Source organism: Littorina saxatilis, linkage group LG2 (assembly GCF_037325665.1).
Source record: "Littorina saxatilis isolate snail1 linkage group LG2, US_GU_Lsax_2.0, whole genome shotgun sequence".
Lineage (NCBI taxonomy): Eukaryota > Metazoa > Mollusca > Gastropoda > Littorinimorpha > Littorinidae > Littorina > Littorina saxatilis.
The window spans coordinates 83,498,100-83,525,891 of NC_090246.1; the positions used below are offsets into that span (position 1 = coordinate 83,498,100).

General features: G+C 41.3%; 1 protein-coding gene across 6 annotated transcripts in view; it reads right to left on the reverse strand.

The window, feature by feature from the left end:
* The window catches only part of LOC138959932 (uncharacterized), a 123,797-nt gene that overhangs the window by 29,155 nt on the left and 66,850 nt on the right, over positions 1-27,792 (reverse strand). For all 6 annotated transcript variants that reach the window (XM_070331609.1, XM_070331611.1, XM_070331610.1 and 3 more), the window contains exons 3-15: positions 25,973-26,082; positions 24,265-24,401; positions 23,916-24,048; positions 18,805-18,925; positions 13,292-13,396; positions 11,320-11,515; positions 9,399-9,569; positions 8,381-8,623; positions 7,583-7,636; positions 4,628-4,756; positions 3,856-3,977; positions 2,725-2,821; positions 1,750-1,891 (exon numbers count right to left, since the gene is read on the reverse strand). In XM_070331609.1, coding sequence (XP_070187710.1) covers positions 1,750-1,891; positions 2,725-2,821; positions 3,856-3,977; positions 4,628-4,756; positions 7,583-7,636; positions 8,381-8,623; positions 9,399-9,569; positions 11,320-11,515; positions 13,292-13,396; positions 18,805-18,925; positions 23,916-24,048; positions 24,265-24,401; positions 25,973-26,082 — 1,760 coding nt within the window. The remainder of the gene's footprint in view (positions 1-1,749; positions 1,892-2,724; positions 2,822-3,855; positions 3,978-4,627; positions 4,757-7,582; positions 7,637-8,380; positions 8,624-9,398; positions 9,570-11,319; positions 11,516-13,291; positions 13,397-18,804; positions 18,926-23,915; positions 24,049-24,264; positions 24,402-25,972; positions 26,083-27,792) is intronic.

Here is a 27,792-nt window from a genome sequence, read left to right on the forward strand (position 1 = left end):
ACAGTACTCACTGACATTCCATACTATGTCATGTGGCTATCAACAGACACACAGTGCACACTGATAAAACAACACATGAGAATATCACATGCTACTCGATACTACACACAATATACATGAAATACACAAAGCATGTAACACACACCATCAATGAAAAATATTCATACATTCCCCTGCTAACACCACAGCTGTTCGTCACAGTGCCATCACACACAACCTTACATGCTACACACAATTCGCAAAGTGCACAATAAACACAAACATGTATTAAATCCACCCCATTTGGACTCCTCTGTAAATGCCACAAGAGACAACATCACATGGCTGTCACAGACAACTTAACAACTATAACACATACACTACATACAACACACTAATTGAATTCACACACCTCGCAACATGTTCCAATGCTCTAAACACAAATTTCATGTGTGAGCTCTTCTGTGCTCATGACATACATACAGTGGACCCCCCCCCCCACACACACACACACAAACACACTTTGACAAAGATGACGACAATAACCACCATGGTACACATTTGTAAAAGTGTTTGAAAAATAAAGTAACAAAATACATGTACACAAGAAGTCTTTTGATCTCATACATCTAACATAAAATTATTTAGTTAGTCTGGCTCTCGGCTATATACATGCCTCTACAAATAGTTAATCAACAAAGCATTAATTAATTCTGCATTCGAAATAGCAAGCAACGATTTCTGCATTCTGCCATTTCTGTGTGAGAAAAGCTCGTTTTAAATTTCACTCTAAATGTCATTTTCTTCAAAAATAAAAAATAAATGAAGTGTTAAAGATGGTACATAAGTTTTTACAGAAGCAATACTAAAAACTGTTAAAAGGCAAGTAAATCATGAAAGCCAACAAAAAATGCAAATCGATTTTCTTAAAACCCTCTCGATTTTCTTTTTGGTCATATCTTATCTGATCTGTTTTCAGGTCTGCTGTGTGTGTGTGTGTGTGTGTTCATGCGTGTGTGTGTGTGTATATATATATAAGTGTGTGCGTGTGTGTGTGTGTGTGTGTTTGTGTGCGTGTGCGTGTGTTCATGCATGCGTGCATGTGTGCGTGTGTGTGTGTGTGTCTAACTTTTATTTTTATTTTTTGCACAGGGAGGGCAAGCATGGGTTGTGGCTCTCAGGATACAACTCTAGCACTGACAGAAGGATTGTGTTGATCACACGGGGGATGCAGGTGCATATGGAGGGAAACAAAAGAATGCGAGAAGGATACAACCATTGTTTTTCACTGATTTTTAACAACGCAGTTCATACATGTATATAGATTTCTCAAATTGTAACCATCAATTTTTCTACGGATTTCTCAAATTGTACCAATTAGTTTTTCCAACGGATTTCTAAAATTCTTTCCATGTTCATGGGGTGGCAGGAATTCAAACCTCAATCAATAAAATCTGACGAACATCAATCTGACTCAAAACTGAGCCGGTTTTTATGTGCTGTTATCATTGTTATATATATGCATGTGAATGACCCCATTATGAGAGAATTGAATCAAGAAACAGAAAGATAATAATACAAAACTTCATGCACCATTGTTATGTTCAAAGTCTCTGTTTGGTATACATGTAAATATATTTACATGGTGCTTCTAAAGAAATTCCTCCATTCATTATTGAGATCAAGGGAAATAAATAATGTGTGAAACAAAAAAGAGTATCGTACCACTACAAAAAGATGCACAGAAAATCAAAAAATGCTGTGACTCACCATCCCCGTTCAGGACTGCCCGTACCGGTTCAGGCGTCGCCTTGACAACAGGGATCTGCACGTTATCCAGGGGCTGTGCCGGTGCCGGAGGAAGCCCGGCTGCCTTTCTGGCCTGTTCCAGCTCCCCTTCCAGTTGAAACACCTGCGGAGCAATCTTCAATCATACAGCTTCATAACACGGAAATGGTAAATTCATAATGCACTCTTGTAACCTTATGGCTCAAGCTAAACGACTTTGGACAAGGACGGCAGCATCAGAAACGGTTTTTAAAGGCCCACACTGCCTCATGAAAACTGTTCGCCTTACTGTCTCAGATCTGGTCAGGCTTTAACATGGGATAAGACCATCCCTCCGCTTGGTCACATACCAAAAATCAAGCCTGCTTGCTGAGGTGAGTTGGATTTTTGTATGAATTGATTTCCTAGTGTACAGTAATGTTGTTTAGCATGAGCGACAGGAAAATGCCCAAACCTCTTTCAACTCTCCTATAACTGTCTTGTTATCTAAGCAGATATGCCAAATTTTCTTTCACAGTGAGGAAAAGATGACGCCAAGGACTGCTTTAACCTTTCAAAATTTGCCAACATTTGTCTGGCCATTTCACAATATTTGCAGAAGAAAACTAAATCCTAGCAACTTGCATAAGTGAATCTCGGCTTCACTGTCTCAGTTTAACCTCTGACGATTCAAAATAGGCTTCCTTTGCAAACTGCTTGAAGTTTTTGTGGAGCACTGGATTCAAAGGCACACATGCTGTGCATGTGAGTGAGTGAGTGCCTTCGAAGTTTAACTTCAGGTTTTGATTTGTTGGGAAAATAGTCCTGAAGAAACCTGATCTAAAGAACAAAGCAAATCTACAAATCGAACAAATCTTGAAATTGTTACTTAAATTCATTGTTATGGTATCGACATTCACAGGATAAACCAATCAGAGGTAAGAAGGAAAAGTACAAGTCAATAAACTGAGTTCCTACCCTGTCCTTGAGGAACTTGACAAGGTCGTTGTACTGTTGGTCCTTTTCTCTCTGCTGCTCCAGTAACGATTCCCTCTCCTGGATGAAGTCCTTCTCCCTGAAATCAACAAACAGATAGACTGCTTACGTTCCGAAATTCACAATACAACAAGAGGCGAAGCCTTCAAGGCTCACGTAAGAAATCGACAAACAGTAACACAAACTCAATCACTCCGTCACACATACACACACACACACACACACACACAGTAAGCATAGGTGACACTGTGCAAGAAAGCGAGACACTAGATCTAGATCTGTCTGTCTGCATGTAGCCTGTAACTTACAGGGACACGACTGCCAACTAGTCTCGGCCCGCTCAAAATAACAATGACCGAGACTTTCAGTAATTCCTTCGCGTGACGTCTAACCCTCTTACGCCATAATGTGACGTCTTCAAATGTTAATGTTTCTACCACAGACATACACACGCACACACACGCACAGACAGACAAAGTTACGATCGCATAGGCTACACTTACGTGAGCCAAAAACGAGATTTGTGAATCATTTCCTCGCTGGCACTTTGCAAGCGAGATTCATCAACGATTTTGAGATAAGTCCATTATTTGTATCATAATTGTCTGTCTGTCTGTCTGTCTGTCTACTTAAAAGACCAATGTTGTAAATGTTAACAATTTGTTTTGTAAATAATTAAACGTTCCAATAATCTTCTTCCTAAAAAAAAAAAAAAATGTTTTTGTAGTCTTCTCCTTCAGAACAGTAACACCACAAAACTTGAATTCTGTAGTCAGCTTCCATTGACTTTGATTATTCTTCCTGTTAAAAGTATTCTCAGCCATTACACATGGCGATATGTTTATCATAGCCTCATTAGTAACTTCTTCTTCTTCTGCTTTTATGGGCTTAAACTTTTTACCCCGCCGTTTAGGCAACCATACCCCGATTTCGGAGGATAGTTAGTAAATGAAAGATATTTATTTTAGCAGAATAAGTTTGGAATCAAAAATCAAGAATTGTAGATTATTGGAACTTTAAATAAATGTAATTCATCCAAACCCTTCCATCTGAAGGTGTGGAAAGTGGGTGAGGGTCAGTTCACACTGTGATGCTGACGAAAACAGCACTGACCTCTGTTGGTACTCCTTGATGAGTTTCTTGGCCTTGTGGTATTTCTTCTCCAGAGCACCGAAGTCTGTCTTCATCTTCTTCTCCAGCTGTATGTACTGGCCCTGCGACCCCTCCAGCATATCCTGAGGGCAAAGAGAAAGCAAACCACTGAGGTATCTCTAAAAAGAAACACATATGGGTTATTCTCCAGGGCTGTGTACCAGTGGAAACCATGTTACGAAGTTGACATTTCTTAACTTAGCTGAGACATTTTAACCATACAAATTGATTTCATTAATAAGAACTGGTTCTATATACAGTTCTTTGTGTAAACTACATTGGGGTGTGCACGTTAAAGATCCCACGATTGACAAAAGGGTTTTTCCTGGCAAAATTGTATAGGCATAGATAAAAAATGTCCACCAAAATACCCGTGTGACTTGGAATAATAGGCCGTGAAAAGTAGGATATGCGCCGAAATGGCTGCGATCTGCTGGTCGATGTGAATGTGTGATGTATTGTGTAAAAAATTCCATCTCACACGGCATAAATAGATCCCTGCGCCTTGAGTCCGAGTCTGGAGATACGCGCGCGATATAAGACTTCATAACTTACGGGAACCCCCTTTTTATGACCTCCCAACAATCTGACAAAATGAGGTCTCAAAAAGGAGGGAGTCTTAAAATGGGGGTAAATTTACAGAGGATATGAACAGAAAAATGTGGAAAACTAAGGTCTTAAAAAAAGGAAGTCTTTCATTGGGGGTCTTAAACCAGTGGTTCCACAGTCTTACCTGGTACTGGCTGTTCTCTTTCCTGGCCGTATGCAGGTGCTTCTCCACGTCGTGCAACCTCTTGACGGTGTCCTCGTGCTTCTTCTCCGCCTGCTTCTTCTGGGACTCGGAGGTCTCAAACAGTATCACCTGCAACAAGGTCCCGTGCAGAATTCATCACACAATTCTTCAAACAAATAGACTTCAAACAGTATCATCTGCAACAAGGTCCCCTGCAGAATTCTTCACACAATTCTTCAAACAAATAGACTTCAAACAGTATCACCTGCAACAAGGTCCCGTGCAGAATTCATCACACAATTCTTCAAACAAATAGACTTCAAACAGTATCACCTGCAACAAAGTCCTGTGCAGAATTCATCACACAATTCTTCAAACAAATAGACTTCAAACAGTATCACCTGCAACAAGGTCCCCTGCAGAATTCTTCACACAATTCTTCAAACAAATAGACTTCAAACAATATCACCTGCAACAAGGTCCCCTGCAGAATTCATCACACAATTCTTCAAACAAATAGACATCAAACAGTATCACCTGCAACAAGGTCCCGTGCAGAATTCATCACACAATTCTTCAAACAAATAGACTTCAAACAGTATCACGTGCAACAAGGTCCCATGCAGAATTCATCACACAATTCTTCAAACAAATCGACTTCAAACAGTATCATCTGCAACAAGGTCCCGTGCAGAATTCATCACACAGTTCTTCAAACAAATAGACATCAAATAATATCATCTGCAACAAGGTACCGTGCATAATTAATCACACAATTCCAAAAACAAATAGGCTGCCAACGTTCCAAAATTCAGAATAAAAAAAACCCAAGAAAAGTATTACATGCTTTATTATATTGATTCACTTGTGTCTTCCCTGCACGCGGCCAAAACATTTTTCAAGCTAAGTTTCATGTAATTTATGTTTGTCTTAGCACTTAAAAGACTGCTGGGTCGATATATTTGTGAATGTAAGGTTTTGTTTTGTAAATAATTAAACATTCGAACAACATATCTTTCTTGTTTTTTTTGTATTCAAGAAAGGTATGTTATTGTGTCTTTCAGAGAGCTTCTGTACAATTTGTCAGATATTTATTTTCTGTATTATTTATAAGTGTTTGTCTGTCTGTCCACTTAAAAGACTACCGTATTTGACGGATTACAAGACGCACCGTTTTATAAGCCGCACCCCCAACTCTTAAAAAAAAATTGGGACGAGCCACGTATAGGCCGCGTCACTATATTAGCCGTCGTCGAAAAAAATATAATCAGATCGTGTCAATCAATCAAAACAACCAGGCGAACGAAAGTACGGTATTTGTCGAAATCGGCTCCGAGAATAAACAAGTGAAACAAAGAAGAAAAGTGAAAAAGTTTGAAGAAAAATATCACACACACAATTTGTAACCAACACACACATGTAGTCCCGCCCGGAATAAGCTTTTTTGGGATGATTTACGACTTTTGCGCACATTTCGAGCAGACGAAAACACAACATGGCGGCTCTCGCTCCTCCAACTATCCCGAGACACAAAAAAACGAAATCTCTCGCGCGCGAGATCCTGATACATTTGGTGTTTCTCTGTACGCTATCTTGTCACGACGACTTGTTGACAAACGAAGATTCGCGAAAGAAAGAGAAAAGCGCCGAGTCTTGAGTAGAGAGCTAATAAAGTACCGGTAATCGCTAATCGAGCGAAATGAAAATCCGCAGCGACTTCCATTAGGTGAATGCTATTCAAGTTTAGGTAATGTTTTAGCCGCATCTTTTTATAAGCCGCAATGCGATTTTGTTTGAAAAAAAGTCGCGGCTGGTAGTCCGTCAAATACGTTACTGGGTCGAAGATTATAGAACGTAACGTTTTGTTTTGTCAATTATTAAACGTTCCAAAAATCACAGAATGTCAGTACAGATCAGCAACAGAGAGCTGTATTATCACCCTAATAGTATTAACCTGTTTGCTGCCACGAAATATTTGTATACAAAGCATTACCTGGGTTCGTCTGAATTGACAACTTACAGTGTGCACTTAATGTATAAATGAACTAGATGAATACCCGCTTCGCCGGGTACGGCTGCGCAGGGAAAAAGTCGAGCCAAATACCCGGCTGCGCCGGGGACCCGGAGCCGGGTGTACGCCGGCTTTGCCAGCGCACCGCACGAAGGAAGGGAGATAAACGCGCAAAACACTGGAGAAGAGTAGTGACCTTCTAAAAATAGTATAACGGGAATATGGATTGAGCGTTGTCGACAGTGACCTTCTAAAAATAGAAACGGGAATATGGATTGACGCCACACGAAGGAAGGGAGGTAAACGCTGAAAACACTGGAGAAGATAAGGAAGAGTTACTGGAAATGGATCCAGAGAAAAACCTAAAAATCGGCACGTGTTGAAATATCTCATCGATGAGGTTGTGTCCGGGATGTAGCTGAATATGGCCTCCAAATTTGAAAAAGATCGATTGAGAACTTTGGCTTGGCATCGCGGACACACACACAGACAGACACAAGTCGTATATATATATAGATACACCACACGCGCACATATTGTTTGTTTGTTGTTGTTCGTCTTTTTCTTTGTTGTTTATGGAACAGTTTGTTGCCTGTTAAAGCAAGTTACCCAGGCCTACAGGTTGTGAAAGGGTTAACTGTATGCACAAATTTAGTGAAACAAGTGAAATGCAAAATTTTTGGCTTTTTGTTTGTTATTTTTGCAGGATTATCGCTGTCTCTGACCAAAATAAAGAAGCTGGTCCTGCTAAGCAAAACAATCTCCGAAAACGAATAATATTTATATCAATCAGATGACAACATGTATAGTCAATACTTGCACTGGTGCAATGCATAGTCTATTCTGCCAATGGTTTTAAAGTTACATCATAACGCAGAAAACTAAATACATGAAAGTTAGATCAATTCAGGAATAGTAAGCTTTATAAATGCGTAACAACTCACCTTTGCCCTGAGTTTGGCAAGTTCAGCGTCAGCCACTGCATTTTTATAATGAGCCTGCAACCAAGCAAGCGTTCAACGTAATTCCTTCAAAACAAAGCATAAACATGTTAGCAGCACTTTATTCCTACTCATTCAGGTTCTTTTTTTTATATCTATGCAAGTTCCTCAACGATACTCAATACCACTGTCCTTGCCTACTTCTGACATACCTTCCTTCATATACCTGACCCAATAACATCACATTTTAATCATATTTTCATCAATCCAGATCGAACAACTTCCTCATTCTAAAATTCAAATGCCCAGAAGCCCCAGTTTCAGTACTACTACTGCAAAGTTAGGGGGAAAACCTCTAAAAGAAGTACGGGGGCGGCAGCGGCGGCTAGCATTTATTTTTTCACAAAAGTAAGTGATGCATTTTAAGCATGACTGTTAAAGATGTCTGAGCTATGTAAGAATATAAAACGCTGTTATGAATTTTGAGGCTATGAATTGTTTTCCTCCGACAATCATTGTTTCCCTTGGAAATTTAATGCTCAAACCTTTGAAATTCGCGGATCCAAGGACCATTCCCATGCCTGAAAGTATTCCGCAAAATCTGTACAGTGGAACCCCCCTTTTAAGACCTCACCCTTTGACGACCTTACTTTTTCAGACTTCTTCATAACCCCTGTACATTTGTCCCAATTTTAAGACCCCCTCTTTTTTAAGACCTATTTGTCTCAGATTTTGAGAGATCTTTAAGAGGGGTTCCACTGTACCATCAACGACTTGCCAAGCCAGCAGTTGTCAACTCACCTCCTTCAATTTAATAAACAGTTTTTTTGGCTCCATTTCCGGAGAGCCAGCGTCGCTGCTGCTTTCCTGGAGATCGAACACCTCCATGGGAGGCTTCTCCACCGCCTGAGCAGCGTCTTCCGGAGAGCTCTGGTCCTCGTCTGCAGACGGCATAGACTGCGGAGTTGTGTCCCCTGCAGCGCTCTCCAGCTCCAGGAGGAGCTGTTCTTTGTGGATCTCTTTTTCTTGGGACTCTTCCATTCCCTGGGCACACGATAAAGAAGGAAAAATGAAAAACTGATGGGCGGTGGGATAGTGTTTGACAACTACTGTTAGCCGAATGCACATGCATTTGTGTGGTGGATGTTTGCTGTGTTTTAACAGCAGTAGTACTGTCACGGCATAAACCAAAGGGATACTGTTTTTTTGCTTGACAGATTATTTGCTTGTCATTTTGAACGAATAACGTCTGTCTTTTATGTATGGCATTGAAAGAAAAAACACAAACGAAAAAACAAAACTTGAAAACGCATTTGTGCTTCTTTGAACTTTAACTTATAATGAATGCACAGAGCTGAAATGAACATACTGAACAAAAATCAATAACTTTACAACTGAAAAATTTAAAACCCATTATTTGGTATCAGAAACATGGTGTGTACAAATATGGACACACCCCTGAACTTAAAATTGAGTCTTAAGTCAAAACTGGCTCCCGTGATGAACCTACAAACAACACCTGGGGCCGGTTTCATTGGCCAGCAACACAGTCGGTCAACTGCAGTGGAAGGATTGAAATGCAGTAATCCGACCAAATCAGATTTCACAAAAAAGATTTCAGTCAGTCGACTGTACCTCTTCGCACAGGACGTTGCCCAATTACAGTGCTGCCCTGCCCCAGCACTGTGTTCCGACAACTGCAGTCGGGTGATAAAGCGGGGGTCTGACTGTCAGTGTGACCACCGCGAGTCCATGAAACCGGCTCCAACAGTGGGAATCCAGATTGAGACCCTCACGCACCCACTTTCCACAGACTCACCTTCTCCTGTTCCTTTAGCTGATTGCTGTGGGGGTGGGCTAGCACCAAGTCTTTCTCTCCCTCGTCCTCGCTCTCTTCATCCTCTAGCACCTCCTCATCCTCCTCCAACTCCTCGTCTAGGCGACCCTCCTCTCGCTCTTTGGGGAACTGTGCGTGTGCGTGACCATTCACCTGTAATGTTCAGAGTACTGGGATAAAGCGCTGGTGAAAACTTGTTCAGAAATCTCTGGTTCACTCCCCTTTCAATTACGTCACTCTCCATCCATTTCATCTTTTAAGTCCAATTTGAAAACTCACTTGTTCCAACAACACTATGGATAGTTCCTTAGTATAGAGACTGGGGATGTGAGATGTGCATGATGTGTTGTTTGAATCTGACAGTGATTGTATGATTTTTGTATACATGTATTGTTAATTTGTCACGCGCTTTGAACTTCTGATAAGGCGCTTTATAAATGCCCGTTATTATTATTATTATTATTCTGGGTGAAACACTGTATAACTAAGAAAACATGTCAGGTATAATAAAAACAGCTGAAAAATACCTCCATTAGCTGGTCCTATGTGATTACCAACATAACCTTTCTGTCATAGGTTCGAATCCCTGCCACGTCTGGTGGGTTAAGGGTGGAGATTTTTGAAATCTCCCAGGTACAAAAAAGACCCTGTAATCCACATCTAAGTACAGTGGGTTATAGAAACACAATCTTATCAAGCATGCATCCCCCAAAAGCAGCATATGGCTCCCCAAATGGCGGGGTAAACATGGTCTTATGGTTACACGTAAAAAACTTTGAATTTTCAGCCGATAAACAAAGAAGAAGACTTCCTTCTTCACCCCCACCTACATCCCCTTTCAACCCTGCCTACATCAGTCCTTGTCGCAAACACCAGATCTTGGTGGAGGTCTTCATGCATAACCTCGTCTTCACCCCCACCTACATCCCCTTTCAACCCTGCCTACATCAGTCCTTGTCGCAAACACCAGATCTTGGTGGAGGTCTTCATGCATAACCTCGTCTTCACCCCCACCTACATCCCCTTTCAACCCTGCCTACATCAGTCCTTGTCGCAAACACCAGATCTTGGTGGAGGTCTTCATGCATAACCTCGTCTTCACCCCCACCTACATCCCCTTTCAACCCTGCCTACATCAGTCCTTGTCGCAAACACCAGATCTTGGTGGAGGTCTTCATGCATAACCTCGTCTTCACCCCCACCTACATCCCCTTTCAACCCTGCCTACATCAGTCCTTGTCGCAAACACCAGATCTTGGTGGAGGTCTTCATGCATAACCTCGTCTTCACCCCCACCTACATCCCCTTTCAACCCTGCCTACATCAGTCCTTGTCGCAAACACCAGATCTTGGTGGAGGTCTTCATGCATAACCTCGTCTTCACCACCACCTACACCCCCTTTCAACACTCCCTACATCAGTCCTTGTCGCAAACACCAGATCTTGGTGGAGGTCTTCATGCATAACCTCGTCTTTGGAATGGAAGGCAGCCTCCCATATCAATCTCCTACTAAGAATAAGGATAAGGTTACCCTCATGGAAATTCGGGCTGCTGTCTCACTGGGGAAAGCGAGCTGCCATACAGTACGGCACAACCCATTTTTTCATGCTTTTATATGTCTTGCAAGTGTGTATTCATGTTTCCAAGCCCTGAGACTATCGCAGTGAAGTTGGGTCCTTTATCGTGCGCATGCATGCATGCACACGGGGATGTTCGGCCACCGAGGAGAGTCTGCACAAAGTTGACTGTGGGAAATAAATCCCTTGCTGAACGAGCGGATCGAACCCATGCTGATGGAGACAACTGGTTTTGAAGCCAGTGCTGCTACCGACTGAGCTACTTCCTTGCCCCTACTCTCTCTCCCCCCCCACCTCCCCCCCCCTGCACCCAATTATCACCGACTTGTTCTTGGTGGAGGTGTTCGTGCAGGTGGTGCTCCAGAACCTCGTCCTTGGGCCGGAAGGAGTCCTCCAGCTGCTTGAGGCGGTCCTGCTCCTGATCGCGCATGGTATCCCGCGCCCGGTCTTGAGCCAGCGACTGCTGAATCAGCCTGGCCACCTCACTCTTGGCTGGGTCCTTCTCTCGCCCGATGGTGAAACTGTCAATGTAACAAAGGCATGTACATTAACTGCTGAATCAGCCTGGCCACCTCGCTCTTTTGCTGGGTCCTTCTCTCGCCCGATGGTGAAACTGTGGCGGTAAGAAAGGCATCAGTATGCTGGGAATATTATTGTACAGCCACTGCTGTATCAGTTCTTGGCTGGGTCTTTCTCTCACCCGATGGTGAAACTGTGATGGTAGAAAAGGCATTCCTGGCTAGGGTTATGCTATTATAATATGAATCAGCCCGGCCACCTCGCTCTTGGCAGGGTCCTTTTTTGGGCCGATGGTCAAACTGTCATGGTAAGAAAGGCATCAGTGTGCTAGAAAAATTATTGGATAGGGCTCAGCAGCCATTCGCTGAAAGCACAATTATAACTTATTGTATCGACTGAACACTGCATTTCCTTTCTTTGAGCTATGTGCAGACCTGTTAACCCCCAAAATTTGACAAGAGTAATGGTCAAGTCAAAAAATAGTAATCTGATGACCAAAATAGTAACCCAGTGGTTACAAACAACAACATTAGTAACCCAGTGGTTACAAACAACAACATTAGTAACACAAACCTTAGTTGAAGCACATTTGAAAATCGTAGTCTGGACTCAAATGGAGTATTTTTCACAAAAAAATAGTAATAAATTACTCCAAAATAGTAAGGGTAAACAGGTCTGTATGTGACGTCAGAGGCCGACTAAAACTCATATTTAGGCAGCTGGCCGAGATGTCAAGAGTTCATGTTTGTGTGCATTTGATCGTAAAATATAGAAGGAAATCTAATTAAAATGGATCGATACATATAAGTTATTTGTATTTTTGTTATGTTATAAATGGTCAGTATGGTATATTCACACATGTTCTTTTCAGTAAACAATATAATCAACTTGAACTCGCTTTATGATCTCAAGTTTTAGCATCAGAGCGACTCTCTCTCTCCTCTCTCTCTCTCTCTCTCCTCTCTCTCTCTCTCTCTCTCTCTCTCTCTCTCTCTCTCTCTCTCTCTCTCTCTCTCTCTCTCTCTCTCTCTCTCTCTCTCTCTCTCTCTCTCTCTCTCTCTCTCTCACACCCTCCCCCCTCCCTATTTCTCTCTCTCTCTGTAAGTCGTGCACAACTTGCATGGATGCATACTGACATCTTTTTCTGCGCTTAAAGTTAAACTGCCAAAAATCATGACATCTTAAAAACAGGGGTGGGACTCTCTTGTGATGAAAAAAGAGGAAATCCCTTTTTTCTAGGGGTGTTCGGGGGCATGCTCCCCCGATTTTTGTTTAAATGGTACATTAAAATCTGTGCAATCTGGTGCATTTTGAGACTAAAATTCAACTCGTTTGGATCAGGTAAAAAATACATTCCCCTCATCCCCTCCCCCCCCCAAAAAAAAATCCCAACCAAACATAAAAAATACTTTCACACAACAATGGTAACATTGTAATGGTGCATATTTACGTAATGAACCATGTATCCATAATCCAATACTGGCAATAGTATGATCCAAGTGATGCCCCAATGCATTGAGGCTCAACATGACTATTAGTTATCAGGACTTTTCAGTCAGCACAATTTAACTCTCAAGCCTCCAGTGTTCTGTTCCATCTTCACTTCTCTCCATATCATTCAGTCAACAAGTTATAGATACTGTGATAAAATGGGACGCGGAAAAATAGATTACTTCAGCGGAATTCGTAAGTAGCGCCCGCGGATTTTGGGATTCGCAGAAAAGTCATTACACACAAACAAACAAACAAAAGGTTTAACAAAAATTATCAATACTGACTTGACTTCTCCGTTTGTGTTCCTGAGCACAGATGCGGCGTAGGCCTGTGTCACCCCGACCAAACTCTTGCCGTCCACCTCGATGATCTGATCGTTCACCTGGATCCTGTAAACCGCCGTGAAAATGTTCATTGGGAACAACTCCATCATGTCACCACCGTCCAGTGTCAAATTACACTGGCACGTCACTTTACATTTGGCACGTCACTCTACATCATAGCGTGCGTCTTAGTACAGACACACCCAAGGTCAGTGGAGTGTTAATGCGATACAATACCTATACATGCACAGCCTAGCGTTGACCTTACAAGAAACTTTGCTCTGCTAATATGAAAAAGTCACCGAGACAAACTTCTTTCTCGAAACTCTGTCATTTCCCTGACACGCACACATAAGAAGTAACTCAGTGAATTGTGATGCAACTTGAATTGTGACGTATGGTCGAACTTTGTTTCGCTTTTGACGTCAGAATTTTTACTTTGGAAGTCAGTGTCAAAAAGAGACGTCTTGCTTTGTTTAGTCAATGGCGTATCTAATTAAGGGATCAGTAGACGGTGAGCTCAAATCAGCTTAGCTCGCTGTGTTTTCATCTGTCACACACGGAGGAAGCAGCCACACAGCAAACACTGTAAGAAGGAGGAAACAGTGTTGTTGTTTGCAAGTGTTGTTGTTTGCAAGTTAGTTCCACTTCACACTCAGCATTCCACAAGAGCGCTGCTTTTTGATGTTGAATCTAAAGTTGATTACCATCCTGAAGAAGTGCAGCGACAGGCTGACGAAAATTTGATGAAGACTTGTTTTTTTGTTTTTTGTTTGTTTTTGTTTTGATGCTGAATCTAAGATTCTTTTTGGTATTCCTGCCTGCCACCGCATCAAACTTTAACGCAAGTTTAGTAATTGGTCAGTCTTCTCACTTCTAATCGCTCCTGTGTGAATTACAGATCTGATCGCCTGATGCACATCTAAATAAATAAGAACAGATGCACTCTACAGTCAAGATTCAAGTCCAGCCATAAACTTTCCACAACTTAACAGTAAATTGACATCTTCGTCATTGTCATTATTTCACACGTCTTTATCAACAAAACAATTTGTTCCTCCGAGGCACTAGACAATCAGAACAACGGCATAGTCACTATCACGGTTTTTGTTCACTTCAACAGAGCATGTTTAATTCTAAAATATTCACAGGTGCTTGCTTCACTTGAAATATGCACAAACACTGAAAATTCTCAGCAACAGATCTTCTCATGGAAGAAAACATGAAAGATGGCCAACACTCAACATGGCGACATACAGCATACAGAATGACAAGTATTCCATTTGGCGCACGGCTAGGGGTCATTAGTTTCAACTAATTCCTCTTCATTGATTTATTAAGACATCAAACATCACTGCAGTGCACAGCTCATCTGAGATGCAAGTAAATCACTAACAGGCGGGAAGCTGGGGAAGTGTGTGGGCTTGCAAAAAATGTGTTCAATCTCTATCATCTTGCTCAGTCCATGATGACAGCTCTGACGGAGCAGATGACCAGTGTAAATGTTTTCCCCTGTACGTGTTCCCTCGGGTCAACAGTCATGCTTCATTGGGGCTGACATGTATGTTACCTATGTAGCGTTTAAGAAACTACCACTGTGGCTGGTTGGGTCAGAAGTTGTTTAATTGGCTAGTAATAATAAGAGCAACTGGTCACTTCACCCTTGCTTCCTTACGATGGTAAATTAGCTACAGCAAAGGTCAAAAAGCCTTTCCCCAGAATAACAAATCAGTCCTAATGAACTAACCGTCGTAATGAACTTTCCAAACTCATGCTTGTTATTACATACGTGAACCTATGTTTTATGTTTTATGTGTGTTGTCCTATACAATTGTTGTTATTATTGTTTACAGGCAGGCAGGATGTGCCGAAGAAAATTTTCCATTTTTATGTGATATTTTAATAGACAATAAAGTGCTGTTATTGTTATCGTTATTATTGTTATAAATAATTGTCAGTAGTCTATGGTACTTTTTCCATGGATTCAATTTAAAACTCAATTACTTCATATCTGTATTTTGGCCAATTCTTAATATTACACATTGGTTAGGATGACAATTATGACTGAAGAATATAATCTTCACCACCACCCTTCCTCTCCCCCAGCCAATGAACACATTTCTCACCCAATTTCTTTCCCTTAGCTAACAGTTGATGAATGACTTTCTTGGCTAACACCCAATACATACATTTTCTGACTAACACATGATAAATACATTTCTTGGGTAACACTTGATAAATACCATAAATACATGTCTTGGCTAACACTAGATAAATAAATGTCTTGGCTAACACATGATCAATTCATTTTTTACCTAACACCTGATGAATACGTTTCTTACCTAACACCTGATGAGTAAATGTCTTACCCAACACCCGACGAATAGAATATATTTCTTGGCTAACACCCCATGAATAAATGTCTTACCTAACACCCCATGAATACATTTCTTGGCTAACACACAACAAAATAATAAATGTCTTGGCTAACACCTGATAAAAACATTTTTGGGCAAACAGCTGATGACTGCATTTCTTCCCCTATAATAAGGCTGATGAATAAATTCTTGGCTAACACCTGATGACTACAGCGATCACCTGATTAATACAGCTAACACTTGATGAATAAATATCTTTCCTGTTTCCTAGCTGAGCAAGGTGTTATACCTTTAAGCCGGGAAAAGCTCGGCAGGTCAGAGCAGCATTAGTTGCGGACCTCATCAATCAACATAGCAAGGGTTCAAACCTAGTAAGACGGTCATCCACATTGGTCAAGTGTTTGGCTTCAGTTTTACTGCCTCCTTGTACACACCAGTTGTACTTGTAGTCAAAGAAAGAGTTTTAGTACATGTATATGATATGTAACTACAGTATACTACCTTTTTTCACAGTAATAGTTGTAACATAAGCATTCAAGAAATCTTACAGTCTTACTTTTTCATTTAGTTTCCTAACCTTAGAGTTAAAAATTGAAAGTTCTGATCACACAAAAAACACTTTTCTCCTTTAAAGAGAAAACAAAAATCATTTTGAAAACAAAATTTACCAAATAATTATGCTTCATAAGTACCCAGGTTGCTTTACTTTTTCTGTTATCATAACTATAAACTTTGTTTTCATATCATTTTTCTTTCTTCTCCTTTTACATATTTTGAGGGGAAAATGCAATGTTTCAAACCAAAATCTATGCACTTGTAATTATCCTTCCACTCCTCAATCATTAAGCAGTCACATTCCTTCTTCAGAGGTGTTGAGACATATTTCCATCTTGATCTACTACTAGTACTATGCTGACATATGCAAGTGCTTGGGTCTGGAAGGCACATGTCATCTCTTTGAAGCTACCTGCCACAGTGACTTCATCCAGACGAGGGTTCAGAAGGCTTGGCATTTAGTCGAACCCCATTCACACATGGCACAGAATGTTTGCTTCCCATCTTTGAGTGTAGTTAACGCATCTTTAATCAACGATAAATAGTTGTATGACCTGATGCGTCCTATCATAAGCAGCATCAAAGACAAAAAGATAAGTTGCGTTGCGGAACGTGTGTACTACAGCAATAAAATCTTGCTGTAGAGGCTCATGAGAGAACGTGCTTGAAGTCAGATAAACTCCTTCTTATCCATCAGCTATCTTCCCCTCTTAATCTTGTGTATCTTGATGGTATTGTCCCAAAGTGGATGTCTTGTTGTTGTTACAATATCTAGCCAGTATTGATATTAAATTGTGTTTTTATTCATAGTTAATACGTAAAGGGCGGAGAGCACAAATCCCTGTGTTTTGTTCTACATGAGCTGTTAATATTATCTTCATTATTATTATTATTAATGGACAGTCTCATGACAGTAGTCACTAGTGGAACGATCTTTATTCTCAACTTAATCTACATCAGCAACACTACAAAATAAATGAAAATAAACTCTACATCTAAACAAATGTTAGTCCAATCACCTTTCAACAAGTTCCGTCTCACAAAGCAGGGCACCTCGGCTTTTATCTAACTATAATCTGACGCTCTCAAATATTCAAGGCCTCAGCTCTTTGAACTCTGAAACTTGGATATTTTTCTATGATTTATTTTTTACTTGTGCGTGTATGTATTTGGAGCCCTGCAGGTAAAATGGCTGCAATATCTGCAAAACCTTTAGAATTCTGTAGACTCTGCGTGTACCTGACTCAGCAATTTAACATCCGCTGTACACAATACTACTGTACCTATGATGCATATTTGTTTCATTTCCACTGGCTTCCTGCATTGTTTCACCATTTATAATTTCAGAAAACTCGCAGTAGCTACTTTGCTATGATTTTTTCAATTTTGAAATTGAGAGAGTTACTTTCTATGCATTGGGGGTAAATGGTGAATCAAAACTGCCACAGACTATTCACACGCTCTTGACGTGCTTATTTCATGTGCCTGTGGTGTGGAGCCTGGGTGGTGAATGAAGATGAATCAAAACTGCCACAGACTATCCACACACTCTTGACGTGCCTATTTCATGTGCCTGTGGAGTGGAGCCTGGGTGGTGAATGAAGATGAATCAAAACTGCCACAGACTATCCACACACTCTTGACGTGCCTATTTCATGTACCTGTGGTGTGGAGCCTGGGTGGTGAATGAAGATGAATCAAAACTGCCACAGACTATCAACACACTCTTGACGTGCCTATTTCATGTGCCTGTGGAGTGGAGCCTGGGTGGTGAATGAAGATGAAGAAAGACAGGTATCTGTAACACCTGATAGCTCTGACTGATGGAATCAGTGTGAGAATGGAGGGAGGCAACTGGGCCAGGAAGCACAGCTAATTGGCTTACACAGGGCTGCCACAAATATACTCACTCACAAAGAAAGGTCGCTGTGTGTTGTGGGAATGGTTTAGGCTGAAAGCTTGGCTCATGAATGAATCTAATAGTCCTTTTTGTTGTTTCTTAGCAATGTGCAAACAATATCAAAAATCTTTCTGATCAAAGTACACGTACAACATTTCTGTTGATGACTTAATTTCCTTCTTCTCCAAGTGTTTAAAAAAGCCTTTCTCACCTGTTCCCTCACAATAACAACAACAACAATAACAACAACAGGATCATCAACTGGCATCTGTGACTTATAGCATTCACCCTCCATAACGACCAGCTGTCTATAAAGACGACTGTGGGTCAGTCGGTCCCTTGGGGGGTCGTTATGGACAGGTTCCACTGTATTATGTATCTGTGACTTATAGCATTCACCCTCCATAACGACCAGCTGTCTATAAAGACGACTGTGGGTCAGTCGGTCCCTTGGGGGGTCGTTATGGACAGGTTCCACTGTATTATGTATCTGTGACTTATAGCATTCACCCTCCATAACGACCAGCTGTCTATAAAGACGACTGTGGGTCAGTCGGTCCCTTGGGGGGTCGTCATAGACAGGTTCCACTGTATTATATATCTGTAAATACAAAGTAATAAAGAGCGTAAGTGTGGCTTACCTGCCGTCTCTCTGAGCAGCGCCTCTGTCGGTCAGCGTCTTGATGAAAATCCCCAGTTTCTCCAGGCCTGCGTCCGCCCCTACTCCCATGCCAATGATGCTGAGACCCAGACCCTCGCCCCCTGAAAGCAGACCCACTGAACGTCACATGTCAGATCATTTGGTCAACATACCCACAGAGAATATTGTCAACCACGAAGAACTTTTTTTTTAACTTTTGGCCGTGGATAAGCCACTTGCGGTGGATAAGTTTTATTCTTATTTTTGTATATATATATATACCAGGTACCGTACTTTTCCGTACTCATTATCCCAATGCTGGTAAACTCATCTGTTGCTTCCTTCCAGTGGAAAGCTAGCAGCAACAGAGTTGTGCTACCCAGGTGTGCATGTTTTAGGTGTAATCAGCCACCTGCACTTCTGGCAGAATGGCTGAGGTCTTTTACGTGCCACAGTGCTGACACGGGGTTGGAACATGGATATTGTCTCCGAGTCTGCACATAAAGTTGACCCGTGTCCGTCGCGGGTCGTATTCGAACCTGTGACCCACGGATCACAAGTCCGGTGTTCTACCCACTGAGCTACCAGGCCCCTCACAGACAAAGAATGTTGTAACTTTTGGCCACAGATAAGCCGCAGGGGTCCCAGTAGAGTTAGACAGATACGCCTTGCAGGGTGTAAAATACGGTACTTTCATTGCTAAACCACAGAACCCAAAAGCAGTCAAACAATTTGGACAGTATCTGTCAGCAGATTTCATCAACTTTTTCATAAGTCTTCTCCATGATAAATTGGTCTGAGAAGTTTTTGAAGTTTCACTGGCTGTTTCTCCCTGAACATCTCCTTTCAGCTGATTTTGCCCGTTCCCCGTGCAATACCATTTGACATAATCTGTAGGGTGCATGAAACATCTTGTTAAAAACTTAAAACAAGAAGTCTCTGTACATACTGCTCATGCTGGACAGACTCCAAAAACTATTTTCAGAATGCACTGCAAGAATTAAAAGCATCTTTGTACAGTAGCAGAAGTTAAAACAGTCATGAATAGGCTTCCTTCAACTAATGCTGTGAGAACAAGGCCAACAGTGGCTGAAAGCTGAGTGGAAAAGTCAGAATGTTACACCACAGGTGCTGTATCTGCTACATGTACATCTCTTTCTCTCTCCCCACTTCCCTCACCCTACACCTGTCTGCGTAATCTGTTTTCAACAGTCTGCATCAGATTAGCACACTATTGCAGATCCGGTTTTCTGCCAGCGATGCCAAGGTTACATTATCCACTCCAGTTAAATTAGAAGAAGAAATAAGATGATATGACTTAATCTCACAAATAATGCTACAAAAAATGACAAAAACGTGTTACATGTATTTCTATTGGACCGACGTTGAAGCTGAACCAACGTTATATCCCCCGAAAGAGGCATATGGCTGCCTAAATGGCGGGGTAAAAACGGTCATACACGTAAAAACCCACACGTTTACGTGGAACTTTCAGCCCAAAAACGCAGAAGAAGAAGAAGAAACCTCATAAGAACCCCTCCCCTCCTAAATCTCAAAAACATCAGTCTGAAAAGGGGGGACTGAGCCTAAAAGACAAACACCACCAGCACACCTGACTTGGAGTCAAACTTGTGTACAATTTCCAAGGGCATCTCGGGCACAATTTCCACAGATGTCCGTGACGAGATTTCCACAGGCATCTTTGGTAACACTTCTGCAGACGTATCCTTCAAAATCCTCACAGCGATCTCCAGCAATCTTCTCTGCCCCAACGGCAAGCCAAGCAACAACATATCTTCAGGAGTTAAAACTGTCAACGCTTCCTTGGTCACTAAGCCCTCTGCTTTCAGAATGCTGTTTGTTTTTTGCGACAGGCCGTTGTTTTGCGCCCAAACGTCAAAGTTAAAGTCGCCAGCATTCTTCAACGACTGCCTATGTTTAGTAAGCGTCTCCTCAATTTTCTTGATCAAATCCTCAACATCTGATAGAATGTGGTCACCGAATTTGAATGGTGGAAAGGCAGGATTCTGCTTTTCTGGTATGGGAGAAGACACAGACATGATTCCGTCCTAAAGAGATTCCAAAACACTGGACTGGTAGAGAACTGCAGTCTGAAAAGCGTGTTAATTCAGCTTTGGGACAGCAACACTGACAACGGATCAATCCAGCATGAACTGATCACACTGCGAGAATGAATTGTTCAGAAACGATTTTGCTGAAGTTGGAAAACTGAAAACAACGAAGACACAGAACATTGAAAAAATTAACTGGGCGTTAACCTGATTGGATGACAACACACCAACAGCTCTCCCCCTCCCCATTTCTTTTCAACATTACCAAATGTGACCTAAGCTTCCCTGAACCCCCCCCCCCCCCCCTTCTCTCAATCACTGTGGTGTTTGTAGTACAGTAGAACCCCCTTTTAAGACACCCCCCCCCCCCCCAATCTAAGACTTCCACTATTTTTAGACCTTTGTTTTTAGAGATGTTCTGCTCATAACCTCTGTAAATCTACCTCCATTTCATTAGGACACCCTCCTTCTTAAGACCGGACTTTCTCAAATATTTGGAGGTTTTAAAAGGGAGGTTGCACTGTAATGAGAAATGAGGAAACAAGAACAATAATCCATGACCTAGCCTGATGTAAGCTCCTCCCATGCCTCTCTGGTTCACGCTATGCTCTTCAGAGCAGGTTAGCACACTGAGAAAAGAGGAAATTAAACACAATAACCTGCCGTCTGCTCCCCAGTCAGTTTCAACATTAAAAGGGGGAAGACAGCAGTTTGTGGATTTTCTCTCAGCCTGACAAAAACTCCTTTCCTCACTCAGGACCCCCTGGTGTACACACACCAACAACAGCTGGTCCTGTCTATATAACTTAATAGGAAGGAATGTTGCTGGGATTTGTGTTGTCTTTTTCGGCATGGCCATAAAAGTTCCAGCAATTTCGGGAGTCTAAGGCTTGGTATCCCCTATGCCTCACGGTGATAAAAGTTCAGCAAATTGGCTAAAATGGCAGCAGAAGTTTTCAGCGACTTGAAATAAGTTTTGGCGCTGCGCGATCGACATCAGGTGACAGCATAATAATTTGACTCATTACTTCAGAAGGGAGATCCCATTTTAGAGAAATTACAGATACAGGGGCCGAATGTATAGCCCCTCCATACTTTTAGGATTTCATAGCGCTTTTGCATTCTACTCTCTTAATCTTAGACAATATGTGATAACCGGCAAGGTGCTGACTTTCTTTTGTGCATTGTTGATGGTGAATGCATGTTAATTTATTTTTAATATACTTTCTTATGTGATAACCAATGTGCTATATTTTCTCAGGACAAAGAACAAATGTTTATTTTGAATGTTTTATGTATGTTATTATTACGGACACAAACGCTCAGCAATGTAATTTCTCTTTTAGAGATTAATAAAGTTATTGTATTGTATTGTATTGTATTGTATTGTGGAGCGCATAGCTATGAAACGCACTATAAAACTCAGCGGTCCGCAATCATGAGGTGAAATAGTGCCTGCCATAGCTAAGAGCGACTCTATTTTTAACACGTAGATAGTGGAAGGGATTCCCCGTCATCCTGTGTCTCTGCGCATGCGTCAAGCTTTGTGATGCTTCGCGGCGGGTCAGTTGTACACCATTTGCCGCAGACAGTTTGGAAAGCCCGTCTCCTGATAAAACTTGGCTTTCGTGGTTTGGAAACTATATCCATTCCGGTACCCTCGCCATAAAGGTATAAGTCACTCTCTTGCTGGTTCTGCATGCTGTGTTTGATGTTATAAATTCCCGTATTATTATTATTATTATTATTATTATTATCATTATTACTTATGTACCGCGATCAGTTCGCCACACACATCTTGAAAAGATCCGCACGCGTAAAAACTGACCCAAAGTCAAGATAACCCGCAGAACCGGCGGCAATGCACCCTTTCGATTCGGCAGTTCGAGTTGCTCTTACAGTTCATCCGTGATTGCAAGAATGTCCTGCCGACAAAAGCGGAATTTTCTGTACAGTTCCACGCCGTCGTAACGATTCAGTGGATGTAGGCGGTCAAGAAAGATCCGGTTGCTTCTCAAATTTCTTCTCATCCTGAATCGGCATGAAAGCAGCCGCCATTTTAAACGCTCCAATAGCGGGTTCCATAACTCTTATTGGAAGGAGGGGCCTGCTATAACTTTATGGCAGACATAAGGCTCTATGCGCGGTCCATGCATTAGAAATAAGAGACTCTATGGAGTCCACAGACTTTATTGCAGTGAGGTCATCAATTTAGGCTCCTATGGAGGGGCTATGCATTGGCTTCCAGCTCTTTTTATTGCTTCATACTGTTACAACTACACCTGCAAATCTACTACTTCTCAAACACACTCTTTAATAGGAAGTGAGTGCATTGTTACTTAGGTCTCAGTCTTCGGTCACTGTTGCACACTTTTTTTTGACCCGATGCATTGGGCCATTGTTCTGACCACTGGCCGGTCAACCTTCCGATAGATTTGACATGTACGAGGCCTTCCGACAAAACAATATATTCTTTGTAGCTAGCACATTTGGATCTTTACAGTTTTTCAATACAGGTCCAACTGACCTATTGTCCTCAGAGTCTGAGAACAACACTATATGAGCTTCCGTGTTGGTACGAATGCGTGCTTGAACAGTGGAACCCCCCTTTTAAGACTCCCCCAATTAGTACATTAATCTGTGGCACAGCACATTTAACATTTACAAATACATATACACAGATTAATGTACAGTTAAACATACAGATACCAAGTGTGTTATATAATGTTATTGTTTATCAATTAAAAGGGCACGCTTAAGCGTCTTCCCAAAAGTAAAAAAAAAAAGTTAAAAAAAAGACTCCCCCAATTAGAGACTCCCTCCCTTTTAAGACCCTGTTTTCTCAGACATTCTGTTCATAACCACTGTAAATTTACCCCCATTTTAAGACCCACTCCTTTTAAAGACCCACTCCTTTTAAAGACCTGATTTTGCCCGATATTTTGAGGTCTTAAATGGGAGGTTCCACTGTATGCAAGCGTACATGCGTTTCTGTCTGTATGTCTGCCTTTTTAGCCTGCCACTAAATACAAAGCCACACCTTTTTGCAAGAGAACTTCGAAGACGTCCATCTTTTCCACTCGCTTTTCCAGCTCATACTCTGCGGAGGCTGAGACAGGGTCGACATCTTCGTTGCGTCGGTCGTAGTCCGTCGTAGCGTAGGTGGGGAACACCTTCAACAGCAACACAAGCAGTATGTTAGTGATTACAAAGTGACAAGGATGGTTAATTCAATTCTTCATGTGATCTGAACTTGTTCAACAAGAAAACAAGCAGGAGCGAAACAAAACAATTAGATACTTTAAATATTAAACAATTAAACAAATGAGTCAGAGCACTATTTTCAGATCTGAGAAATGAAGGGAAGTAAATAAAACACATCAACTCACTCTAATGGGTTTTCTGCTGAATCGAAGCTTGCTGGCCTTCTTGACTTCAATCTCCTCGTCAGCGCTGTCGTCTTCGTCGGTACTCGACAAGGCTGCGATCTCAATGTACGGGATAAAAGGTTCGTCTGAGCTCTCACCTGCAATACAAATAAGGTCAATTTCAGACACACCCAGTGTATGATCCTATGCTGACACTTATCTCTGATAAACTCCGTCACAACTCTGATGGCAAAAAGCAGTAGCTAAATTACTCACATAAGGCCAAGGAAAAAAATCATTGTTTCTGGTTCCCAGACCGACCTTATTCTTTCTCCCCCACACAAGAACTTTTTTTGGACCAAACATTAATCAAAAAAGACAAAACTTAAATGTTACAGACTATATAAGGAAAGCTACCCTTCTCCACAGCTAGCATGAGTTCCTGCTAATGAAAAGCCACGTGCCCTTGTGTAAATACCAAAATTAAAAATAGTGACCGACTCTAACTTTTTAGTCATTGTCATTGACAACAATTTCTTTTGGTCCGAATCAAAAAGTTAAAAACAAAATGAAAGCGCATAGTGCTTTTAGTTATGCGCTATAGAAATCTCCTTAATAAATAAATAAATAAATAAATAAATAAAACATGCTTGCACAGAAGTCCTACACACTCTCTCACAACCCCTTGTCACAATTCAATCACTGATGAACTTGAACAAAAATCAACATTACCCAGGTCTCCAATGATCAAGCTTTTCAAAACAGTTTCTGGGCCAAACGCAGACCGTAGGATGTAAGAAAAAGCGTGAACAATTGCAGGAACAATTATGTCAAGTGCGTCCAACAAGAGTACTATTAAAGGAATAAACTACATGTAGGGAAAATCAAGCAAAAGAGGAAAAGACAGTACCAGTGTGAGCTAACAGACATAAATTGAAGGAAGACCCCATGACGATGAAAACACAGCAGTATCATCTCAGCAAAAACCAACAACACATAACACTGACATATATATCCAAAGAATATCAGTCTCCAAGTGCACATATATCAGCCTCCTCAAAACTAAAAAGATGCGAGATGAAACAAGCAGTTGCAGCACAGTTAGAAATCAACAATATATCAGTCTTCCACTGCACAGAGCAAAGAGACACGAGATGCTACTGCTTTTTGCCATCATTCGAGTTGTGCCAGGATTTATGAGAGATTAGTGTCAGCAAAGGATCATGCTAAAACCCAGGATCCCTGCATGCTATATTCCAGCACCACCCATCATCAAAATGATCTAAAGGAATAAACCAGAATGACACATAATAATTTGTGTGTGTGGGTGTGTGGTTTTGTGTGTGTGTTTGCACGTATGTGCACATGTGTGTGTGCATGTGTGCATGTGTGTGTGTGTGTGTGTGTGTGTACGCGCGTGTGTGTGTGCGTGTGTGTGTGTGTGTGTACGTACGCGTGTGCATGTGTGTGTGTGAGTGTGTGTGTGCATGTGTGTGTGTGTACATGTGTGTGTGTGTGTGCATGTGTGTTTGCATGTGTGTTTGCATGCGTGTGTGCCTGTGTATGTATGTGTGTGTGCGCATGTGTATGTGCATGGTTGTGTGTGTGTGTGTGTGGGTATTTATAGTATATGTGCCTCTGTGTGTGGGTATCTCTGTGTCTGCCTGTTAGTGTTAATCACCAAAGCATTTTGCATTTGCTTACTACGTGTCCACTGTTGTTCACTTACCGTCAACTTCAATGGGAACCCCCTCCTCACTCTCTCCTTCCTCTCCTTTCACATTCTCCCCGAAGTCATAGCTGGTGGCTTCGTCACAAGACGACTCGTCATCTTCAGATCTGCAACAGGCAATCAAGGGAAAGATAAATCATAAATCAAAAACATTTTTTGCTCTGTTTCTTTGCTTTTCTTGTTATTGCTGCTACTCTATGTGTGTGTGTGTGTGTGTGTGTGTGTGTGTGTGTGTGTGTGTGTGTGTGTGTGTGTGTGTGTGTGTGTGTGTGTGTGTGTGTGTGTGTGTGTGTGCACGCGCGCACATGTGTGTATGTGTGTGCGCGAGTGTGTCCGTGTCTGTGGTTTTTTTTTTTATAATTCAATTAATAGAAATACTAATAGCCGTTTTAGAATCATAAGAATAAAGGGAGGGAAGTTATAAATAAGAACACAAAACATGCATGAGAGTACATGTAGTGAGAAACAATCTAGCATATTGCATGGAACAGTTTGCGATACATGTAGAAGACAGCTGATGGTTGAGTGACAACACGCACAACCTCAACCCACGCCCACACCTTATTTTATTTTGTAAGACATGATAATGAAGAGCTGGTTAAAGGTAACATTTGATTTTTTGAAGAGCGAGTGAACCCGTGAGTAAATGAGTGAGTGAAGGTGTGTCCATGAAAAGACAAATGTCTCTGTATAAACCTTATAGACGAACTTCGGAACTGATTCTGTCTGGTTTGTTTTGGTTGTAAAAGTTTGAATTCTCTTGTGTTTATTGACAAAAACTTGTTACACGTGCTCCTTGTCCACGTGTTTCAGACACACCCCTTGCTAGTGATTGGCCTATAATGTCACATGGGAAAGTTTGCCTCACTAAAAGCACTCTCTCAGAACCCATACAAACCTGAAAGAGTTACTTCCAGCGATTACATGAATGGCAATATCTATCACACTGTCTATTTCCTAAGCCATTTATATTACCATTATGTCAGATTAATTTTGTGTGTATGTTAAGTACATGAATTTCTCCAACACACCCATGCAGTCATGCGCATCCACATGCATCATTTAAAAAAAAATTTTAACATACTTCTGTCGAAAAATTATGTTTTTTCTTGAATGACAAACATGGCAAAAGAAAGAATGAGGAGATGGCGCTGATTAAAAGCAAGGTATCCACACATAAACAAAAAATAAAGATAAAAAGAAAGACGGAAGGAAAGAAAGAAAGAAAGAAAGAAGAGAAAAGAACGGAAGCCATTTAATGATGTATGCTATGTTTCTTATCTTTTCGTGAAGTAGCATGCTGGGCTTGTAAGTTCTCTTCAAAAACACACTTCACTTCTTTACCAACAGAAAAATCCACTCTAAATGTGCGAGGGTGCAATAATGCACTTTAGCATTTTAATGCACTTTAGCATTTATCTAATGTGGTGTGTAAAACTTTACACATCAGTCCAAATGCTTTTCAAGCCATGAAAAGCGATTTTTTGAAACGCTGATAAACCAAATTTTATATTTAATCAAATCAATCAAATACCTTGTAAATCCACTCTTTCTACAGTGGACCCTTCCCCCCCCCCCCCCCCCCCCCCCCCCCACCTGATTTTCGCGGATGGAGGTCGTCAAATGGAGGTTTCACTCTATCCCTGAAAAAAATATTTTTAAATGCAAATGTCCTTCATGACTGCAAATAAATTCTTTCTAAACAACGCCCACAAAAAGACACCAAAACATAAGCAAAGCCTGCCAGTTTGGGAAACCACAACCCAAACAGATGCAAACCTTCACCATCCTTTCCACTGCTTCAGGCTCTCTTCCCG